General features: G+C 42.1%; 2 protein-coding genes across 6 annotated transcripts; one reads left to right on the top strand and one right to left on the bottom strand.

The window, feature by feature from the left end:
• USP44 (ubiquitin specific peptidase 44) lies at positions 1-23,031 on the bottom strand. 5 transcript variants are annotated; one of them, XM_063322770.1, is made up of 6 exons: positions 22,884-23,031; positions 15,748-17,262; positions 3,898-4,096; positions 3,333-3,441; positions 2,316-2,521; positions 1-1,413 (listed from the first exon to the last, which is right to left on the bottom strand). In XM_063322770.1, the coding sequence occupies exons 2-6, from the start codon at positions 17,179-17,181 to the stop codon at positions 1,214-1,216; spliced, it is 2,148 nt and encodes a 715-aa protein (XP_063178840.1). In that variant the 5' UTR covers positions 17,182-17,262; positions 22,884-23,031; the 3' UTR covers positions 1-1,213. The 5 variants fall into 5 exon arrangements, with proteins under 5 accessions (XP_063178840.1, XP_063178837.1, XP_063178838.1 ...); XM_063322767.1 differs by lacking the exon at positions 22,884-23,031 and adding an exon at positions 22,607-22,684; XM_063322768.1 differs by lacking the exon at positions 22,884-23,031 and adding an exon at positions 22,273-22,409.
• Positions 20,150-22,824, top strand: LOC134511503 (uncharacterized). The gene is made up of 2 exons (XM_063325587.1): positions 20,150-20,294; positions 21,863-22,824. The coding sequence occupies exons 1-2, from the start codon at positions 20,150-20,152 to the stop codon at positions 22,822-22,824; spliced, it is 1,107 nt and encodes a 368-aa protein (XP_063181657.1).
• Positions 23,032-23,797: the final 766 nt, after the last annotated feature.

The following is a 23,797-nucleotide window of genomic DNA, read 5'->3' as shown; positions in this document are numbered from 1 at the left end:
CCACATCAAGGCATTTTATTGAGGTATAAACTTTGCAAAAGATGAGGTAACAATTTGCATAGGACTTATGCAAAATAACTTCACAATTAAAATTTACTTGGCATTAACTACTGTATGTGGAGACTGCTAATTCCTGCTCGTTAGATTCTCCTCAATGCACAGTTTCTGTTAATGCTAGTGGTAGGGCCGCAGCGAAGGTACAGCAGCGGGAGGTAAGGAAACCAGTCAGATTGAAAAAACACTTTCGTACAAGTTTTACAGCTTCTCTTCAGTGGTTTGTGTTGGAGATTACTGAGACAGGTGACGCTTGCTACAATTTAAAGTAAGCTTGTCCAATGCAAGAAAGGGGGTGCCAATGTTCTTGTAGCAATGACATTGGGGTGGGTGAGCGTGGTTTTGTTGAGTTTCTTTTTTAAGAAAGCTTTTTAAGTTATTGGAATAAAAAGCCCCTGGTTGTCAAAGTTAGTGCTTTGAATTTGGCACTCGAGTTTTAAGTTGTCAGACTTGCTAAGGCTAAAACATGGAAGTCTTGGTAAAGATACATTCTTGTGTTATTAAACGCTCCTCTTTCTTACGTACTTATATGAAAATAAGTACATGCTCTATTGCCTCCATTTCAGATATTAAGAAATTTTATCACCGTATCTTTAGTGTAGCTCCCTTGAAGCTTGCAGAATAATTTCACTTCAGTCATGAAGAATATACAGAAAGTTTCCTACAAAAAGTTCAGTTACTATTTGACATGTAAAACATTCCTTGCTGGTGAATGTTAATATTCTAAGACCTAGTAGCGATTCCTGCAGACAGTAAGAATCATGATATCATTAGAACTATACTATAAAAAGTACAGAAGCATATATAGAAAATTAACCAGAGAAACATCAGTTGCCCATTCAATCAAAGTCATTTTTCTAAACCAATTCAAAAAGATTATCAAAATACAAAACCAGCTTAAAAAAACCAGCCTGAGGTAAGAGTTAAATGCAAGTAGCAATCTTCTTAAAAAAATAGCTGTATTGAAATTCTAGGTTACTTACTGTCAATAAAAACTTTTACTAACAATTGTAAAGAGTACTTTAACTAATACAAAAGTATATAAACATTGTACACGGATTCAAAGTAAAAAAAGTACAATACTGTACTTTCATTTCATTTAAAAATATATAGTTATGACAATTCGAACTTTTACCATACATGGTTAACTGGCTTTGGATTAGCTGCTACTGTCGTGCATGGAACAGGCAGCTAATTCTGTGTGCTCCTGACTTTCAGCTGTGCTGGGACATGGTATTTTGCCATGTCCATTTGCCTGAGTAAGTCGTTGGCTGTAAAACAAAATGTAAGCTTGAGCCTTGCAGACTTCTTCCATAGTGCACATGTTGAGTTTCGAATCATTGCAGTGTACCCAAAATCCTGCAGTGAAGAAATACACCCAAAAAAAAAAAAAAGTCATCAGGTCACCGATTTGAGGTAATTGCATTGCATTTAATAATTAATTACTGAATATCATTTAGCAAGTTGTGTAGAAATAGTATACTGTTTCAGTTGATCTAGCATGTTTGCCTCTACATTTTTAAAACCCCAGCTTAGCTTCTTGTCATGGTTTAGCCCCACCTGGCAACCAGGACCATGCAGCCATTCACTCACTCCACCCCCAGCAGTGGGATAGGGGAGGAGAACTGGAAAAAAAGGAAGCCTCGTGGGTTGAGATAAAGGCAGTTTAACAGAAAAGTAATGGAAGAGAAGACACTAGCAGTGACAATAAATGAATACACAAAATGAGTAATGCAACACCATTGCTCACCCCCTGATGATCGACTGCCCAGACCATCCTGAGCAGCGATTGCTGATCCCTGCCCCCAACCAACCCCATTTATATACTGAGCATGACACCTATGGTAAGGAATATTCCTTTGGCCAGCTTGTCCCCTCTATGCTCCCTCTCAGCTTCTACGGGAAGCTACAAAGGTCCTTGACTTAATCTAAGCATTACCTAGCAACAACTAAAGCAATATGTTATCAATGTTATTCTCATACTAAATCCAGAAGACAGCAGCTACTAGGAAGAAAATTCTCTCTATCCCAGCTGAAACCAGGACGCTTTCTCACATTTATGAGACTTTATAGCCAGAATGTGTTGAACAAGCCAATGCAAAAACTGAACTGTTTTGGTCTACAAAACTGCGATTCTCACTCCAGGCAGTTCAGCTACAAGCGATTCCCTTTTGCGTTTGAGAACAGACAGTAAGCTTATCAGTTTAGAATTAACGAACAGCCCTTTCTCCCACACTCCTGATTTCACAGCTGGTTCCTACCTCCTTCTGAATTGTAGCAGTAGGCAGTGTAGTGCCCTGAGCCAAATCCTTTCCCGTGATGCATCACCACAGCAGACAAGTCGTAGATAAAGCAGTCAGGTAGGAGGGACTTGAGGGATTCTCTGCAGCAGTACGGCTCCATGTTCAGCATTTGATCAAAATTAACATGTACCCCAATCTTCTCACGATGATTGCGTCCTGACCACCTGGGAATTTAAGACAAATGAAAATTTATGGTTTTTTTCAAAGAACGAACACAGCATTCTGAATTACGTTTTGACATAACAAGTGTTACCTTCACTATTGTCTTTGTGCACAAAATAAATGCTAATTTGCACATGTTTTTTCCAGGCTTCCTCTTTCACTTCCCTTTTATTTCAAGGCCTTTTAAAACGTGTTAATGGTACCTACTATTCTCATCTTCTGAAATATCCATCTTAAGATCTATGTAACGGTGAGTGGGAAATACTTCCCATGTATCATATCTCATTGGTATTTCTCATTTATTCTATCTCATTTTTAGTTTCCTTTGTATTCCGGACAGACTCTGTACTAATGTGTGGACTAAGAGTTCACAGAGATGCAGCTTCTACTTCCTTACTCTCAGGCTAATGCATTAATGTATTTGGTTATGTGAAGGTTATGTGAGACTTCCACTGAACGCAATCTCGGTTTGTACGTTAGTGAATACAAGCATTTACTCTACCTGAAGATAACGCAAGATTAATTTTTATCGACAGAGTTCACAGCAAGGTTAGTAGGTTTGACTGAAAAGGAGGATTAAATAATTTTGGTATTAAAGTAGCAAGTAGTTGGAATCCAAAAGGTCAATCCTCTACTTACAGCGTATCTTACTGATGTTTAAATTAAACAAGAAAAATTAAGTTTCTAATAACTATTTCTCATCATATTAGTAAAGGGAAATGACACTGATGCTGAAAGACATTGACCCCAAACAGCAGAAGAGCAGGACTGAACTGATCAGTTTGCAGCACTGTTTGTTGCAGTACTACTTACCTAAACCGTTTAAGATGTAATCTGAGAACCCGAGGTAGTCGACACACCATAAGCTGCTTCTGAGCTTCTGTGAGTATAACTGGTTTAGAAGAAAACTTCCTTCGTTTTGCTGAGGCATAACACACAGTTACACAATACAAATCTCAATAACAGCCTTGTGTTGTGTTTCAGTCTAAGATTTATCCACCAAATTTGTCTATCCTTAAAAAAGATACACTCTGAGAGCCATTTTGCAAAGATTATTTTATGGTGCAAGTATAAAATACTTGTGGTCACTTGGGTTAGTCACCTTAATTTAAAAAGCTGACGGGTTCTTCAGCTGCGAGTATCAGAATCCCCATTAATGTGCGATCAGACTTTATGTAAGAGAAGCATCACACTTTAAAACATCCTTTGAACAATTCCATCTACTAGATGCTAAGTAATAGCTGTGAAGTGACCACACCAGGACTTCATTTGCAACATACTTTTAAGACTTTTAGTATTTTCCTTTCACGCTTTCAGTCAGTTTACTTTATATTTTACACAGAGAATGTATGCGTGAGTACATACTGCCTTTACTCACTGTTGCACTGATCACATGCATATATCTTTCCTTCCAAAGCTTCAGTTTCTGTAAACTTGGCCAGCATTTCTGTCAGCAGACACGGATACTGAGACGACATCTCCTTGCCGTTGCAGTGATACCTCTCAGGAAACTCCAGGGACAGGTCCCAGAAAGGTTCTATTGTATTTGATTTATTGTCACAGGCAAGACACGTAACCTGTAAAACAGTATTTCACCAGTTGCTTACACTCAAAAAACTTCCTTTGCTAAAAGTCCACCATAACATAGCTCTAAAAAAAAAAAAAAAATATATATTTTTTCCCTAGAGATAACTGATGCAACCAAAGACAAGACAAGACGACATAGTCATTTAACAAAAGAAACAATACACCTAATTTCTTTTCTCTGAAGCAGCGTGTCCAATACTGTTATCACAAATAGGTACGTGTTCTTATGTTTTACTGAGAAACAAAAGCCGTGTCAAAATGGTCTGTCTGGGCCTGTCCAAGAGAGAGCAGCTGGTGGAGTCTCAGGAGTCTTTTCTCCAAAAAGAAACACTCCAAAAGGAAAATTTACATGAAAGAGAGAAACTATAGTTTAGGTTAATTAAAAAAAAAAAAAAAAAGTCACAAAACAAAACAACACACAGCTGGGGATTTTAAAGTCATATCCTTCTTACTTTGTAAGTCTTCCAGGGAAGCCTGGATTAGGAAGCACACTTCTTCAAAGAAAAATTAACAGGTAAAAATAATTTATTTCTTCTTTCAGTAAGTGGATCCATCGTCACACTAGGGAAAGGACAAGCAGTAAGACAACATAAATAAAATGTCAAGAAGTGAAGTGAGTCAACCTGGAAAATGCAGATAATACAGCAGGGGACAATTTATGATAACATTCAATATTTAGGAAAGTAAGTTAAAAGCAATAGCTCTTCTACGCTGGAATGGCAACACATTAGGTGTTGATTTGCAATGCAGTTTCTAAAAGCCAGCTCAAGCTGATTATAGAAGAGTGTCACATCACTCGAGCCCTCCTCCAAAGGACCTCCACCCTTCCACCATGCACATGGATGAACAACTAGCAGCTGACCTACGCAGTAATGAAACTCCATTTAGATTGTAACAAGCGTAATTCATAAAAGCTATAAAGAAATAACAGTAAACACCAAGTGTGTGTGAGAGACTAAATATATCTTCACCTTTGTATGTTCAGTGCAACCAAGTACAATACAATCCTGAAGAGTAATTACCTGAGTTTTCTACCGTTGGCTTTTAAGTTGCAGTTGACCCCTAACTCAAAGCAGCTTTAACCTCACTGCTCTAGAAAAGACGCATTGGGACAGTAAGTTGAATTTTAATTGGGCTCACATAGATAGCTTTGACAGAACTTCCGTAAGCATCCAACATGTTCCCACCCCCTTCCCCAACAATTAAACTTTCCCACCAAAAAGATTAAAGGAACTCAAAATTTTCATATAGGACCAACTGTCAAGGTACTGCTATTTACTAGCTCAGGATAACAGCCAGGTGTGACGAGACACCACCCTTCGTGTTTTACAGTAAATGGAATATCAAATATTTCCTTATTTGTTTGCACCACAAGGGTAAATAATTGCCAAATTAAACCTCTATAAGCATGCTTCCCGTTTAGGAAAATACCACAAGTTTTTTGGAACAAGTAATACAAAGATGTAATAATAAAGGAATGAAAATCCATGAGGGATCCAAATACCGTTATTTCACAGGCACGCCTTTGCGTTGCTGTTCTACATACATTTAGTGTCATTCCCTTCAATTAGGTTAGTAAGCCTACACAAGTGTGAAAATACGCTCAGTTTTGTTCAAGAGCTCCTTTATTTTCCTCTGAAGGTTTTCTGCTACGTAATTATTCACCCTGCTTTGTCTGTTATTTCATCATCATTTATAGAGGATGGATCTCCCACCTTATGGTACCTTCCTCCTAGGTGTTCTTGTGAGTAATTATTTGATACATTCATTAGCTAAAACAGTTTACACATGATCTATGCATTCTACCTCACGTGGATGTGTATTTGTGTACAAGCACACGTGTTTAGCAGTGGAGTTTTAGGAAAGCTGTTAGCTGCTTTAAGTTCTAAGAAGAAAAGGCCGCTGCCTTGTTCTTGGAAAACACAACTTTGAACTTACATGGCAGAAAAGAGGAGAATCTTCTGTTTTAATTTACACTGACAGGAGCTTCTTTTTAAGTGCTAACATCTGGCAACGTTTCAAAGCCACAAACTATTAGTAATTCAGAGCTGGAATCTAGACTTGGAGACAAAATGATATGTTTGGCCACAGTTCAAGCTAACTCTCAGCATAAACACAGAATGACTAATAGATTTCTGCTGTACAAATGGGTGATTTTGTTGGGCCAAAAGTTTATTTAATGGACGAGTTACTTAAGAATCTGTTGCACATGAATGCACACCGAAGATTAACAGGCTCAGGACGAAGTACATACATGAACTCAGTACAGATAATTTTAACAACTTCTGGGGTTTAAAATTTAGTGTGTAATGTTTTCAATCTAGGTTATTTTAAGATCCTCTTTCAACAACTGGTTTATAAGTTCTATCCCAAAGAAAAAAATAATTGTACCAGCTTCCAATTTTTGCCTCCCAAAAAACCAAAATAAGGTAAACATGCTGCTTCTCATCTCGTCATGCAACTGTGAGCAAAGCTGATTTGTTCTGACAAAATCCTGTAGTGATACAGAGCTGTACTTATTTCCCCAAATGCAAGACACTCCTCACCGTAAGGCCGCAGCGGAGTTAAACTCTGAAGAGTTATCTGGGATTTCCATACCTGCCAAGAGCCAAGTGACATGTTTGGATAAGCATACACCCAACCCAAGCATATCAGCTCCAGTGCGCTAACTGCTCCTGTACACACTCTCGCTCAATGGTAAGCGAGAGGGAAATCAGGGCTGGAAAAAAGCTTGGAAGTAGTTTTCTTAGCCAGGCCTAAGCTTACGATTTGGATTACTCAACAAGTAGGAGGGTCCCTGCCCTTCCGTGGAATCCATCTGCACTGGCTTGTCCATCAGCATGGGCTTCACAATATTCCCATCACTTCTCTTTCTGTCCTAAATGAGACTCTTTTATCTCACACTCCACTACCATTCACACAGTACGACACAGATTTTCTTTTTTTCATGAAAAGCACTGAAATTGTACAAACTGTTCAAAAGTTGGTTGAACAAGATGTGAGGTTTTTATAAAAAAAACAAAACAAAACCAAACCTCCCCAAACATGAACTCAAAGGGCTAGCAAAAACTTTATTAATCTGTCCAGTGTAACTTTTTATGGTGTAAGCATGCACAACAGTAATAGGGAAGTGAGTCTGCTCTAGCTATCTGGTCAGTGACATGTATCTTTTTATGACGGTATTTTACAAATTCAGAGTTTGATTTCACCTCCCCATTATATTCCACAATTGCTATTCTAAGAAGCCTTAACGCTGTCATTTATAACAAAGCTACATGAGAAGTTTACATTAAAGAAAGTAAATTACTGGGTTTAGCTAGTCTGAAATCTCTACCTTATGTTCTGTCCTGACCGCCCGCTCACGCCTTGAAACGCGGGTGCTACATACAATTGTTTGGTTACAGCTCAGTATTCAATCATGGGCCAAAGGCCAGGCTGAAAAGAGCTGGATCAAATTGCTTGATTCAAGCTAAGCACGGAGGCCACTCAGACAAGCATCATTGTGCCCACAATAATTTGATGGACAGCCACTGCCCCGGATGGCATTCAGCCTAAATGCAGCCAAAGAAAATAGTTAACATATTGCTGCAGAAAAAGCCAGCTCCATCATCAACTGTTTAGCCTATGCTCCCTGCACTTGCATGGAAGAGAGACAACTGTTACCATCTCTGCTCTAATTCTTTTTTGGTTTTTAAGAACAGGAAGATGAATAGCCCCATTTTTATGCTTCCCCTACTACTTAAGTTTTCGCTATATGAGACATATATAGAAAGAGTGGTAATTGAATTTTTCCACAGCAAAGTAGGACTCCTAGGATGCTGCTATGATATGTAATTCCACACGACAGTCTATACTGTATTTCTTCAGTTATAAAAATAGCTAAACTTTGTAGTGGTGAGCATAGACCATTGCCAAAATGATCTGTACCTATTCACCAGAATAACATAAGCATAATGATAACAAACTGTGGTCTGTGATTCAATGGCCTCTTATGGATTAACATTTTTTTAAATGTCACCTTCATCTATTTGGAAAGCAACTTGACAATCGTTTTGTCATTCAGGCAACACAGAAAAGCACAGAGACTAATACCAGAATATAGAAATCAGCATACAGGTCATGGATGGGGCTAAGTGCAAATCCTCTTATTACCTACCTGAAGTTCTCATAGTTTTTAACAGTCACACACAGTCTCACAGTGCAACATTGGTCACCCTCAGCATTCTCCCTCAAACTTTTAACTCACAGCACACTACCCAAAACTGAAGGGCTTTAAAAAACCCAAAGATTGCACATTTCCGCTCCTCTCAGACAATCTGTCCTGAAATACATCAGTTGAGCAAGTAAATGAAGCAAGACTTACAAGGAGAACCACTGCCTTTTAAAACTTTAAATATATTTTGCATACTACATTGGCTAGAACCTACTTCACTCTCTAGGTCTTGACATATTAATTTCTCTTTGTTCATTTCTCTTCATTTCCCTGCACATTGTTCTTCTGCCCTGCTGAGTGGGGCTGAGGGGAGGCACTTTGCTCAGATTTCACCTTAAACATCATCAGGAAGTCATCAAACCACTTGGGTTGTTTTTTTTTTTAAGTATGCCCAGAGATATTAAAAGCTAGTTCTTACTAGGCATTGCTGTAATAAATGGTGAATTATTGAGAAAAAAACCTCACAGACCAAGATAGGTTTGTCCTAAGAAGAAACGGTAATTAATCACAACTTTGCTGTAAAGGAAACTCACTACTACACCAGCACAGCCACCACTCCTCACTTGCACTGTTTGGTGTTGCTGTAACAGGAATCTGGGCAAAGAGCTTTACATAAGGCACCAGATTCAAAAGCAGTGGTATCCTCACAAAGAGGATTTCACTGCCTTTCAAAACCCCAAACAAAACAGTTTCTAAAGGGTTCCTCACCACTCCAAAAAGATGTTAAAATTACATTGGCTAGGTATATCTTTGATCATTTACATTAAATCTGAATTTCATCAAGAGTGCTCTATGAAGAAATCATCAACAACTATTTACTGCTTTGCAACATGTGCCAGTTCAGTATAACACTGCTTTCATAATTCAACATTCATTTTCTTCCTTGAATTACGTACCCACGCAGCTTTCACTTAAATCAGCACAAACCTTATTTTCTCTCCTCCCTTACTGGGCCTTTTTTAGCCACAGAAAATATCAACTGTCCTCTTTCCGCTTCCCTAGAATCAGAAACTACCCCTGATTAAACTGAAAGAACAGAACGAGCTGGCTGATGGCATTGCAAGGTTGTCTTCCACCTTTGAAAGGTCCTGGCAAAGTCATGGCAATCAGGGGATGTTCCTGAGGACAGGAAGAAATCAAGCGTCACTCCTGTCTTCAAGGGGCAGGATCTGGGGAACTACAAGCCAATCAGCATCACCTCCACCTGTGGGAAGGCTGATGGAGCAAATAATCCTGGAAACCATTTCCAAAGATACTAAGGATAAGATGATGATTGGGAGCAGATTAAGACTGATGGGAAAATCACAGTTGACGAACCTGATAGCCTTCCTCCTACGATAAGATGACTGGTACAGGTAACTAGTGGATGAGTGGAAAACAGTGGATGTTGTCTATCTTTACTTCAGTGAGGCTTCCAACACTGTATCCCATTAACACGCCCACAGAAAAAATGACAAAGTGCAGGCTAGATAAATGGACAGTGAGATGGACTGAAAATTGAATGAATTACCAGCCTCAATGCACTGTGGTCAGCGGCATCAAATGCAACTGGAGCCCAGACACTACTGGTGTACCCCAGGGGTTGATACTGGGGACAATTCTGTTAAACCCTCATCAAGTCTGCTCCACCTGGATGGAGCATCTGGTACACCAGAAGGTTGTGCTGCCTTCCAGAGAGAGGACAGGCTGTGGAAATGGGCCAACAGGAACCTCATGGACTTCAACAAAGGGAAATGCCAAGTCCTGCACCTGGGCAGGAATAACCCCAGGCACCAGTACAGGCTGGGAAGCAGCTCCCCAGAGAAGGTCCCGGGATCCCCAGGGACAAGGAAACCATGAGCCAGCAATGTGCCCTTACGGCAAAGCAGGCCAGCAGCCTCCAGGGCTGCATGTGGCAGAGCATCCTTGAGGGAAGTGAACCTTTCTCTCTCCTCAGCCCTGGTGAGACGCAGCTGGAGGGCTGGGTCCGGTGCTGCCTTTCCCAGTACAAGACACGGACTTACCGGAGTGACTCCAGCGAAAGGCCAGGAAGATGATGAAAGGGCATCTGAGCATTGGAGCAACTGATATATGAGGAGAGGCTGAGGGAGCTGGGAGTGTTCAGCCTGGAGAAGGGGAGCTCACGGGGATCCTATCCATGTGTGTAAATACCCGATAAGGGGGGGATTAAGGCAGTGGTGCCCAGTGACAGGACAAAAGGGAACGGGCACAAACTGAAATAGAGGAGGGTCCACTGAGACAGAAGAAGCAAGTGTTTGTAGGGTGAGGATGGCCTAGCACCGGCACAGGTTGCCCGCAGAGGTTGTGGTGTCTCCATCCTTGGTGCTATTGAAAACCCGACTGCGCACAGCCCTGAGCAACCTCTTCTAGATGACCCTGCTTTGAGCGGCGTGGGACTAGGTGATTTCCAGAGGTTCTTTCCAACCTCAACAATTCTGTATGTGTATTCGTATGCACATGCGCATATCTGCATGCACACAAGTACACATGAATTTAACTGTCAGGAAGTTATCAGAAAAATAAGGAATGAAAGCTGAGCAACTGAGGGAAGATAAACAATCTTTGGTAAGAGAAAAGTTTTCTAAAATAAATGATTTGATCTTCGGTGACTATTTTGACAATTTATTTTGTTATTAGACTCAAACATGCCTTTACGTCTCTGCATACACAAAATAAGAATACTAAGACATTCAATAATCTGAATTATTATTCTGGCATTATTTAAGAGTAGGTAGAAATATTTAGAATCATCCTGTCTGTCTTACAGAAAAGTCATTTTTTCCTGATAATTCTCATGACAAGAAGCTTACTTTGAACTTTAGGAAATTCTTAAGGTTTTATCAACACAGTGGTAGAAGTTTTCCCAAGGCAGTAGCCAAAAAGCACAAGATATATAAAACATCCAGTGTCCATTTTCCTTAGTAACTACCACTTTTTAGTTCCTGAAAGCTTCATGCCATACGGGGTGAACTGGGGGACAGTTATATATGGGCAATTTATTTAGCACATCTATGTGCTATGCTCCAATGTCAAGACTGCCATCAAATCAGCAGTATCAGAAACACATGTCTATTCTTTCACCATTTTTGATGTCTTGATAGTTTTGACTTATACTTTTTGTGAATATTAAAATCTTCAAAAATACAACCTAAAACAGCCCTCTAGCTTTCAAACAATCAAAACCTGTGTACTCAACATTATCCTAAGGGCAAACCAATTTAGTTAAAATGCTAAAGTTCAAGAGGTAAAAGCTGTGTCTACACATAAGATTTGACAGCGATCTGTGAATTTGCTAGATCTGCTAGGCTAGCTTCCTAGATCAGCTAGATTGTCTACATCAGCTTTCATAAATTCTTCATACTAGTTTCCCTGCCTCCCTCCCCCTCAGTATAAATCATCCTGACAAGCATAACTACACACACCAGAGTTTCTGCTAGTATGATTTCTGCAGACATGTGGGACACAATTTTTCCCAAAGCAGTGCTGAAAAGATACATTTACTTTGAAAGATAAAATATGCTACTTCAGCCTCTGGTTTTTGTGCTTTTTTTTTTTTTTTAATATACCCGCCCACTTCCTTGATTAGTATGGACAAAACTTGAAATATAGATCATTTAAAGATTGTTGCATATTGTGATATTCAGCTGGGAACATTTAAAAAACCCAAACAAACAAAAAAAAAAACTCTTGAGGGAGATGGTGGCTAATCTCCTTGAGCTCTTGAAGTGTACTTCAAAGATCTGTGGATGAGCATGTGTCAGTTTACCAGTGGCACGTAACTTCATTGTGCAGTCAGTATTTTCCTCTTTTCCCATTGAAGGATCAAGGACAGGAGACAGTGGGTACCTCCCCACAAGAGTACAAACACTGAGGGACTGAAAACAACTGGGATTTTAATATACATATATATTGGCATTTCCTTGCAGTCCCAACGGGGTTGAGGGATGAGCCACTGCTCCAGCAAATCTGCCTCTGAAAGCACAGGTTCACGAGATACAGGCTCCTTTGCCCAATAAATGCTACAGCACAACTTTCTCCAGGCATTCACTGGAGGAAGACTGGCATGTGAAAAAGGAAAGACTAGAGGGGAAGGGTTTTGTAGCTATATATCCTATCTTTACTTCCCTTCAATGTACTGGGTATTGAAGTTTCACAGTCCGTACTGCAGAGGAAAAAGCTGTAATCCTAAAAAGGATATTGGAATAAATAAAACATTAAAAAAAAAAAAGTCAAGAGGCAATACACTCATGCTATTCCTGGAGTTACTCATTACCTAAATTAGTATTCCATAAAACAGTAAAAGATTTCAAGTAGTAGGTGAAGAAGGCTTACTTTAAATCAGCTCAGAACACAACAAAACAAAATCAAAAACCACTAACTCATATAAAACGTGCAGCTGTTTTCACATCACCTAAAGCTTTTTCTAGTTATCAAAAAGTGATCTGCCTAAGATTCTCACACACACAATTTTCTCCTTTCTTAATCCTAAATTCAGTTGCAGTGCTGAAGCAGACAGACGTTTCAACAGCAACAGACTGATGGCAAACTCAGGTTTACGACTTCCCTTCAAGTTAAAATAGAACAGCTAGAAGAAAAGGGAAAATGTTTTATTGCACATGCAAAAGTCATGTGAAACCTAAGTAAACGTACAGCTTATCTGGTTGTAAGTGACCTTCTGTGTACTGTATCAGAAGCAGTTCACAGTATTCATAAAGTTTGAAGGTCAAGAAGATTGACTTCACTGCACTCGACTATCTCACAGAATCAAATATCTTTAAATAATATTTTCAATACTAAGGGATAGTAAGTATAATAACTTTTCTAGTGATCTTAAAATGGAAAGCAACTGCACAGAAACAAGCTTCTGAATTCCCCTTATTCACTGAATAAAGAGGTAGCTTATTGAATAGTCTAGACTAAATGCAGCAGGCTACAGCTCCAGCTACCTTCTAGAGAGAAACTGTAATACTGAGCATATTGTAATACTTGAGCCTAAACATGAGGAGGAACTTCTTTATTTTGAGGGTGGCAGAGCACTGGGACAGGCTGCCCAGAGAGGTGGTGGAGTCTCCATCTCTGGAGACATTCAAAACCCACCTGGACACATTCCTGTGCAACCTGCTTTAGGTGACCCTGCTCTGGCAGGGGGGTTGGACTAGATGATCTCCAGAGGTCCCTTCCAACCCTACCATTCTGTGATTCTGTTGTACTGTTACAGCTTGTAGGTAGTTAAATTTAAGATAAAGTGAAGCCTACAAGGACAAAGCATACAGTCCTTGCTTTTAAGAGCTAACATCGTTAAAGGTGTGATGACATAGCAAGAAGTCTCATATTTTTCTTCAGCCCTGTATGGATGTTTCCTTGCCTTTTATGTTAACTTCATTATAGCAGTTTGTGCCGGTTCTGACAAACGCCTAGGAAAATCCTGATAGCAGGAATCTTTTTGAGGAGAGGAAAGTAATTGCCTAATAGTTTTTAAAGCTTATCCTTCCATGTGCAAACACCAGGGACCAAATCATTAAGATGACCTGAACACATTTTATCAAGGAAGAAATACAAATCTTCAGGGGTTACCTTTTGCTTTTAATACTTACAGCGTTCAAAAGTGCTAGCAAAGACTAAACTGAAACAGAGGAGTGGCAGAAGACAAAGGCAAAATTAGGAGGTAAAATGTTGGACACTGCCTGTGGGAACTGCTTAATAAGCCAGGTAGAAATTACTACAGATAACAGCCTCCATGTCTTTTTCCTTGTCCCTCTCACTTTAGGTGTTCTGAAGTTCATCAAGGCTGTGTTATGCACACGGACATTAACCAGCTGCAGTAAAAGAGCTGTGAGTTGTAGTCACAGGAGAGCTCAAAACTGTTTTAATTCCCTTTCAGTCTTACTCGATGACACTTCTCACTACTCCCCTCCCTGGTTTCAGGAAGGTGGGAGGGTTTCTAGTCACAAGCCTCTTCACATAACGAAGCTAGAAACATGTGAAAGAAGTGGTACTACTGAAAAAAAGTTTGTGTCTTCAGAGCCTTAAAAATTCTTGCAAAAAACAAGCCCTGTAAGAAGGCTTAGAATGTAACCAAGCCTTGTCAGTATACTTAGGCAATTACTTCGTTTTACTAACAGTTACTGTTTTGGAGAGGAATGTGTTTTTCAAATAGAAAGCTTTAATGACATAATATACTAGACACTTACATTAGCGCAACCCTGATACAAGATATGTTTACTACCCCGAGGAAAGGAAGTATGCCAACAGAAATGCTCTTACACTGGGACAAAGAGAAGGTAGAGGATGATCTGGTTTTATTAGTAAATATCAAAATTTCTAGTAGTTATGCAAAATCGCATATGACATAAAAGCTATCATATGCTGCAAACAGCCCTAATTTTAAAAGCCCTGTTATTATAAAGTTTATAGATATCATAGCAGTAAACAATCCTACCTTAGTCAAAAACCACTTCGATTTCTAGCTTAACATACTAAAACATTAAGCCATCAAATAGAATAACGGGAACATCCACATTTTTGTTTATTTGTATTAAACCTCTACTCCTTCACACAACACATCCATTAAATGCTTCTGGACTCCCTCATTAACGTGTGCGTGCATAAAGACCAATTCCAGGGGGCCAAGACTTTCTCAGTTCCTGCTCCTGCTGCAATTTGGTTAGTTTTCAGATTAATTCAACAGAAACCAGCATCGTTTGTTCACACAGTTCTCAGATGTTTGAACACGCACACAGATGGGATATGCGTAATAGTAAGTGGACACATTGAAATACTTAACAGTAGAAGAAGGAAAAAGGTGAGTAGTCAGGCAGAAAAAAAGGAAAACAAGCATCACCTCCACCCCACAAATTTGGGGTGGGGTGTTTTCCTGTGTTGACAGCGCCTTCTATTTGTGTTGTAACAGAAAAGAAGTATTAGTATTCCCATACATGGCATCATGACAGGCAATTACTCTGTAGTAATGAATCTCAAATTCAAGGTATTTACTGAAATAATTGCCTATGTGGCATCCATTACCTAATCAGTTTCCACTTATAGGAGATTAACACCTTCCTTAACACCTTTTATCTAGCATCACTATAGTGATAAGCTGGATGCCCAAAACTGTAAATTCTTTACTCCTGCAAATGAGTTGGTGCTTCATAGTAAAGTCAGATATTTCTCAGTAGTTGCAAAGGTGTGCTTTAAAATACCAAATTTAACACTTATGTTTATCAGGTGACTCTCGTATTGAAAGTTTTAGGAGTACTGTTGTGGCTTAGAAACCACCTTTCTTCTGAAATTGTGTTTATTATACCCTCCCCCAAACACCTCAATAGTTATAAATGTATTAACCTTTGAAGTATGCCCATCACTGACCAATATAAAACCATAACTACAAATCATTCCACACTTTAAAAAAAAAATAATCACGAAACATACCTGACTTAATAGCTGTCCATGAAAAATGTTGTTAACCACATTCAAAACCTGTTTTATAAGTTTTCTTTGAGAAGCAGGGATGAGAGCTGGGTATCTGGTCCCCGTAGTCTCCAATTCCTGCTGCACTTTATCCAAAAGTTCACAGAGAAATTCCTGAGCATCTTGTTGGGCATATCCTCTGAAGGCTGGAATTAGTCTCCACACAGAATGAAGCATGGCAAAAGGAGACACCAGTGCCCATTTGCCAGACCACATAACTTGAAACAGAGTATGCAGCTCATGACAGAGAGAAATATGCTTTGAACTGGGCTCCCTGGGCTGAATAAGTTCCATATTTCTACTTTTTGATGCTCCTCCACTTAATCCAGAGGATAAACTAGGCCGCCTCACAGAAGACGATCCCTTTACTTTCTCTTGGTTCTCATTCACATGCAATGTGGAGGCAGCTATTGACAGGTGTTTAGATGAAGATCTGGTTTTACCATTGGTTGCTGTTGCCAGCAGTTCCTGAGTTTGGTTGAGATCAAGCTTTAAAAAGCATTCTCGAAAAATAAGTAAGTGACTTAATACCTGCAGGACAGAATTCATATAGCATGTGTTTCCCAGGTTTCTCAGTCCCGTTACCCCAGGAGTCACTGTGGGCCTTCGTTTAATTGGAGAGTCACTTATTTTTTTCAATCGTTCTTCATCTGAGGTATACATTTTTTCCAACTCTGACACAGATTCCATGTTCTGGGATGTTTTTTGCAGGCAGGGTGATGTTTCTGAGGACATTCTAATCTGATTTTGTAAACGACTGCTCTTTCTTGGAGGCATCTTTTCCATCTCTGCTTTTAACTCACGCTTTCGTTCTTGTCTTCTCTTCCTAGCTTTGTCCCTTCTTTCCTCTTCTTCTTCCTGCAGTCTTTCTTCTTCCAAAATCTTTTTCCCAGTAGGTGTCAACTCAAACCACGATCTGAATATTTTGCCCAGGAACGCACGCCGTCGGTGCCAGAGAGCTGTGAACATGCGATCTTCATTCCGAAGCAAGGCTTGGGCACCACCATGTGAAAGGTAAGAATCATCACTTGTACCCATAGAACGCAAAGTCCTCCCACTTCGAGTAGTGCACTCATAGTTTTGACTCTTGATTGCACTTAATGTACTTCGCAACAATTTTAAATCACCAGTTGCATTATCATTAAGAACATAATCATCGCAGAGATAACAGAAAACATACAGCTCGTTTACTTCCAATGCCACTGGGTGACTGCTCTCCTGAAAGTGCTTTAGTGCATGTTCTTCAATATATCTTCCACACGCCACATGCGAGCAGCTGAGGCACGCCCACACAGATTCCGTCGTATTGCAGTCCACGCAATGCCACTTCTGAGGATTCAGAATGGAGTGATCTTGGGCCAGTCGCAGACGTCCTATGTGCTTACACTTATCCATTGTTAAAACCAAAACTGCAGTGACACGCTGGCAAAACACATCATCCAAACTATTTTCTGTCCATGATATTTCAATCTGCACCTAAAAAAAAAATAAGTTATGTTACAGTTCATAAATACCCAGCTGTATCACTTCTACAGATGTCAGCATTTCAATAACTCATACTTGAAGTTACGATCATGATCTCCATCCAAGTCCCAACAAACATATTAAAGGCAATCAGTTATGTGGAGCCACAATCTACTTTATCAACAGCAGTTCGACATTCAGACTAAACGGTCTGAATAACACTGTTTATATTCCCAGTACCATCTGGCTGAGGATGGAAGCATACTTGCTACACTTCAGATTAGGCATGGATTTTTCAAAGGAGCACCGGTTTCGTTTAAAGACGTTACAGAGTTTGCATACAAACACAACTTAAAATGGGACAAGTTGTCCAGAAAAGCTGTGGATGCCTTACCACTGCAAGTATTCAAGTGTTGGACGGGGCTTTGAGTAACCTGATCTAATGGAAGATGTCCCTGCCCACAGCAGGGGGCTTGGACTAGATGATCTTTGAAGGTCCATTCCAACCCAAAATACTCTGTGATTCTATGATTCCAAAATGCTCCTATTAATTCTGTCCCTAAGCATACAGGTGCAGAAGAGCAAAGTTCACTTAAATTTATTATGTTTACACAGTGCCAACAGTTCAGACAAATGAGGCTTTCTACAACTCAAACCCTTAATTAAACCACACCTTTAATTAAATCACTGCACCTTTGTGCTCGGGCAAGACCATTATACCACTGCTTTCTACAATAATGTATCTTCAATAAGTACATTTTTAAATGTCAGCCTAATATCTCTGAAAGAAAAAAAGTGACTTGGAAAAGCAGAACTTGATTTCTTAAGACAGAAATACCATTAGATATCTACCTCAGTTGCTGCAAACTTTATAAAAACCTGCATTTTGAACAGATCTTTCTAATCCATATCTTCAAAAAAATCACTTACAAATTTGGCTAGCACTGGCTTACATCCTTTAATAAGTTTATGTGGTAGCATTTACTTGTTCAAAGCTGCTGTATTTGCTTTTTCCTATAAGGTGCATTTACCTAAACCAAACAGGCAGGCTCTGACTAACTAAAATTAAAGAGACAGGGATTCATTAAATTTTGACCATCTTTCTTTTGACTATGTCTAGTTGAGAGATATCATCTAGAGACAAATAATGTGTCAGGAAGTGATTCTATTTGATCTGGGTGTTTGTGCCCACGATGTCACTGACTAGAAGGGCTAAACAGCACACAGCACCAGAACTATTATAAACTGTACGTGCCAGATGAAACGGTTACTTCATCTGAGAAGTACCAAGGGTTTGTCAAATATCCAGGCTATGCCAAGCGAGACAAGTTATGCTATTACAAATGCACGCACACTGTGGAATTGGCCTAAGCTGTAGAACTTCAAGGTCCACAATTCTGTTTTACAGGTAAGTAAACCAGCCTACAAAAATACTAAGTGATGTAGACAACTCTGGATAGAACCCAAAATGATAAAATACAGCTATTATCCTTGAATATGCTAATATTTATCCAGTTTTACAGTTCTGATGGATAGGAAAGCAGCTTTGTTTTTTATCTGGTACTTAGATAAAAACTGTACTTTAAAGATTTAACAAAAAATGGCTTTGACTGGTTAATTGGCCCACAGCTAGAGACTTTTAAAATGTTACAATAGATACCAGCATAAGTGCTTTAATAATTCTTTAAGCACATAGCCAGTATCCAGCATTGCGTACATCTTACTCCATAACACAGAAAAGGCTGAGACAGCTGTAGTGAAACTAGCAAATGTACACAGTTTTACATGCCCGTATTCATCATTCTCATTCAACTTATTTAAGATCTGTCTCCAGTTCATATTGACTGCACTGAAGGATTTCAGGCACCATGACCTCTGGGTACCCAATTCAGTAATTCCCAGATTAAGTACCAGCCATAGTGTACTATGGGAGGTTGAGATCCCTTGTGTGCCATGGTCAACAGATCACAAAAATAATGGCTTGCTGAACTTTTTCAGCTTGCTAGCATCCACAACATTCCTTCTAACAGGTAGTCTATTCATAGGCTGCTAATGAGATTCTTTTACAAACAGTCCTGCATACGAAGTTTGCTTTTTATACTGTCTTTATAAATAAGACTACTTACATTATCCCATGTCTTCACCTACTCTGACAACCTGTTTTCCCCAGAGCTGTTTTTAACACTGATAAAATTCACATAGATTTCAGAGTTAGACTATTTGTTAATCCCTCCTGGAATACTAAAGTAATACCTATGTAAAGCATGCTGCAATAATTAAATATGGTAGACAGGATTTATAGAGACAAGACTCATCTTTGTGCTTTTGGGCTAACAGAAATAGATTCTCCTGCATAACATATTAGTAGTGGACCTTTTCCAGCAGGCCAGATAAGGACACTAAACCCTGCCTTCCCACAGGGCTGTCACATACAGCAATGCTGTCAGTCAGAGGAGTCTGAGAGGTCGACCCTTTCTGGTTTTGTCGAAGTCACTGTGTAAACACTGTGCCCTTTTTTTTTTCTTTCTTTTTAATATTACGTGGTCAGAAAATTTGGTTTTCTCCATTTTAAAAATATTATCAAGAGTGAAACTACTTACACACCTCAAGGTAAGCAGATATTGGACTGAGGACAAAAACAGTCGGCTGATTTCAGGACGACCACTGTGTAAACCAGGGGTTGCACAATCAAGCTCTTCACGCAAAAGCAATACGATTCTGCGAAAGCGCAAGATCAGCGCCTTGAAGAGAAAAAAACTAAAACCTCAGCTCCCCCACCAGCAACCAAGCCAGCATGACATTTTCCCACCTACGTCGATGTGTGGAGAAAGGAGATGGGGGTGGAAAGGGGGAGGGGGAGGAAACATCTTGGCACGGGAGAAGTCTTTCTTTGAAGAAAATGCGAAGAAATCAAAATGCAGAGTTTGGTCAAAAAGACAGAAATACCCGAAAAGACTGTGAAAAAGCTAAAAATACAAAACTGAGAACAAGAAAACTTCAGCTGAATGTCAAGCAGGACACTGACAGCATGAATGCTTTCAGACGTAGAGCACTGAAGTACCGAAACTAAATCAAGTCACAAAATTTTAAAACTTTACCTTAGAACCAAGACCTGGCAACAGTCTTGCTTGGGGAAGACAGAATAGCTTGGGGAAAAAAAACTGGAGTGAAGTAACAGATAATGGTGGACGAAACCTAAAAAATACTGCATACTCATTCCCACGCCTACAAGAAAGCTGCAGCTGGAATAAAATAATACAAATGCTCCAACGTTAAAATTCCCTAAAGAAAGTTATTCAGCACTAGTTCCTGCATTCTTCTCTCCCGAGGTTCAGTTCTGTGCACACACACAAAGAAACTGTGAATTAGTTGACCAGCACTTCAGAGATCAAGCCCCCCTGCGTTCTTAGCACAGACCTGAGCTCAAGTAGTAAGCAAAATAACGAGTACTAACATACAGAATAGCATTACTCAAAGCATTAAGTTGTCTGGGAAAAGAGAGATATGCAAAAGTCTTTTCTTGCGCCAAAGTTTCACAAGCGAGAAATAAAGACATATGGAATAGGATTTATTTTTTTTTTCAATGAACCACATTTCAACCTTATTGAAATGTTCGTTTCTTCAGTTTCACCAAAAAATGGCTGGCAAAGTGTACATTTTGGGGTAACTCATGAGCTGAAAAATCGATGTTAAAAAACAACGCAGAAGTCAAGAAAATATGTTTTCCTCCCATTTGTGTTTCATGTAAACAATAAATTTAAGATTCATCTTCGCAGATGATATATTTTAAAACTGTAACTCTAAATGTAAACAAAAGGAAATATTTTCCCTTCCTCACTGCATTCGTAATTAATTGCTTGGCATGTAAATGGAAAAAAAAAGTCAAAACCTATCTCAAGCGTTAGACTAGAAATGCAGTATGTAGTTTTACTAATATATATACACGCACACTGTGCTCGTGCGTGCCATTAATATTACTGCTTTTAAATCAGATGACAGAACCTGATGATTTTCATCAGGTTCAGAGTACCTGTTTCATACGAAAAAACAGGAATCATGGCTACTTGAACAACTTCCAGTTTTAGATAACAAGCATGCTAGCTAGAAGGCAGAGGTACTGCTTTTCTGCTTTCTTACCCAATTTTTTTTTTTAAAGAAAACAACCCAACAAAACGTTGATGTCCGTAACTTCACGCTGCACTACAGTCCTGCAGGCGTAAGATTTAGAAGTAAATAAGTACTCAGAAATCAAAGCAGCGCTTCAAAAAGGAAATTTTGTACGTTATTTCCCTTTTTTAACTATACAGCCTTTGACAAGAAACCCTCCAGCCGCCTTTCGCTGGAGCCATAGAGATCGTAATTTAACTTTTTCCCTCTCTTTTTTTCGCCAGCTAAGGAATGTATACAGAGTTTGCTGCCCAGAAGCAGACAGGACACCAGCCACCGGTGCAGCATTACACTCTCGTGTCTCTTATTGCAAAATAACCGCGCATTTCCTGCAGTTGAAGAGTTCAAGGTAAACAAACAGTTCCGAGACTGAAGCACTGCCCCAGAAGCACGAAAAACACGGCATTTTCTGTATTTACTCTCGTGGAATGTTCTTCCCGTTTAGGAAAACAAGCATCCCTGGCCGCTCCGACAGCTCCTCGGACAACGCCTGGCTCCCGCATTGACAGCGATTCCGAGCAGGACACGCCAGCTCAGTTCACCCGTGGGCTGGGTGCGGGAGTCCGAGCGGGACCCACCACCGCCCCGACCGCCCGGCCCTTGCCAGCGCCCCGCGGCACGGCGCGGCTCTTCGTCCCTCGCCCACAGCCAGGGCACCCGCCGCAGACCCCACCGTCCGGCCTGGCAGCCCCGACACCGACACCCTCCCCTCCTTCTCCTCCTCCCCCGGCTCTCCCTCACCTCGACGCCCCTCCGAGCCCTCCGGACCGGGAGTCCGTCTCTCCGTCCCGTCCCCCCGCCCCGGGCGGGGCCCGCTCCCCTCACCCGTCCCCGATGGGCTCCCCCACCACACACCGACGGCGGCGGGACAGGACGGTCCCGGGGGGACCCCGCTCCCCCGCCGGAGCCGTTGGCACGGCCGCAGCCACCTCACCCCGGCGGCTCCCCCGGCCCCGCGCCCTGCCCGGCTGGCCCCGGCGGCAACTGGCGCCCCCTCCTCAGGGTGCCCCTCCGCGGGCACTGCGCCGCCGCTCTCCCCGGGGCAAGGGGTACTGCTGCCCTCGGCTCCCGCCCGCCGGCCACCTGCCCTCCCCCGAGGGGTTCCCTCCGGCCGCCCCCGGGCAGCGAGGACTCAGAGCCGTCGTCCTGTCCCGTCCCGTCCCGTCCCGCCGGCCGCCCCCGCACGCACCCGTCACCCGCCGCTGCCGCCATCTTGGGCGCCCCGAGCCGCAGCCTCCTCGGAGCGGCCCCTCGGCGACGTCAGCGCCGCGCAGAGGCCGCCCCCCCCCCCGCCCCGCGTGCCCCCCCCGCGCCCGCTCGGCGCGGGGATCCCTGCTCCCTCAGCCGCTGGGGTCGGGGACCCGCCGGGACACACGCGGCGTCGAGCCGGCGGGGGAGCGCCGGTAGGCACCCCCAGACACCCCCCGCCATGGGCGCCCCGGCCCGTGCCGCCGCCCCGCACCCACCTGCCGAGCGCGGGGCGGGAAGGGCCGATCGCCATGTGCCGGCGGCGGGTCTGTCACCGGATTTGTAGCGGCAACCCGAGTCCTTCCCCGCGTCTCCTCCCACCTCCCCCGGCCTCCCCCGCCCGCCGCTGCCGACGCCGCCGCCGCCGGCCGGGCCAAGCGGGCCGGTCCCGCGGGGCCCGGGCGCAGGAAGACGGGCGGGGGCCGGCGGGGCCTGCTGCCCTAGCGCGGCGGGCGGGATGAGGCGGGCGGGCGATGGGAGCCGCTTCCCGAGCGGCTGCTTCTGCCCGCCCGGCCTGTGCCCGCCGGGCACCTGTGTTCCCGGCGGCGGGGCTGCAGCTACCTGGGAGGAGGTTGTGGAGAGGTGGGTGGGGGTCGGGCTCTTCTCCCCGGTAACAAGCGATAGGACAAGAGGAAACGGCCTCAAGTTGCGCCACGGGAGGTTTAGACTGGATATTGGGGAAAATTTCTACACCGAAAGGGTTATCAAGCATTGGAACAGGCTGCCCAGGGAAGTGGTGGAATCGCCATCCCTGGAGGTATTTAAAAGACGGGTAGACGTGGTGCTGAGGGACGTGGGTTAGTGATGGTTTTGGCAGTGTTAGGTTGATGGTTGGGCTTGATGATCTGAAAGGTCCCTTCCAACCTGGGCAATTCTATGACTCTGCAGCCAACCAGGAAGACGACGGGTCTTGGGCTTGCCCGCAGAGGGTGTCTTTCTGGTTTTCCTTCCTACATTTCACTCGTGTGGCATCATCCTTGTTCAGTCAGAAGATGACCTCTGTGTGTGTTTCCCTGGCAGGCCAAGCGCAGCGATGCACCCCCCGGGCTCGCAGGTGCTGCCAGGAGCTGTTTCTGGCCCTGCTGGTGCTTGGGGTCCATGTGCTGGGACGTGACCGTCAAACACACAGTAC

The sequence above is a fragment of the Chroicocephalus ridibundus genome, chromosome 1 (genome assembly GCF_963924245.1).
Source record: "Chroicocephalus ridibundus chromosome 1, bChrRid1.1, whole genome shotgun sequence".
NCBI lineage: Eukaryota > Metazoa > Chordata > Aves > Charadriiformes > Laridae > Chroicocephalus > Chroicocephalus ridibundus.
This window is presented reverse-complemented; position numbering and strand designations above follow the sequence as displayed.

Bases quoted from the DNA above. Each gene is read 5' to 3' on its own strand.
- USP44 (XM_063322770.1), bottom strand. From the start codon at position 17,181: ATGGATAAGTGTAAGCACATAGGACGTCTGCGACTGGCCCAAGATCAC. The intron at 4,097-15,747 runs GTATGTTTCGTG...ACTGTTTTACAG, and splicing joins ATGGACAGCTATTAAGTCAG to GTTACGTGTCTTGCCTGTGA. The intron at 1,414-2,315 runs GTAGGAACCAGC...TCTTCACTGCAG, and splicing joins CTGCTACAATTCAGAAGGAG to GATTTTGGGTACACTGCAAT.
- LOC134511503 (XM_063325587.1), top strand. From the start codon at position 20,150: ATGCGAAGAAATCAAAATGCAGAGTTTGGTCAAAAAGACAGAAATACC. The intron at 20,295-21,862 runs GTAGAGCACTGA...CTTCCCGTTTAG, and splicing joins CAGCATGAATGCTTTCAGAC to GAAAACAAGCATCCCTGGCC.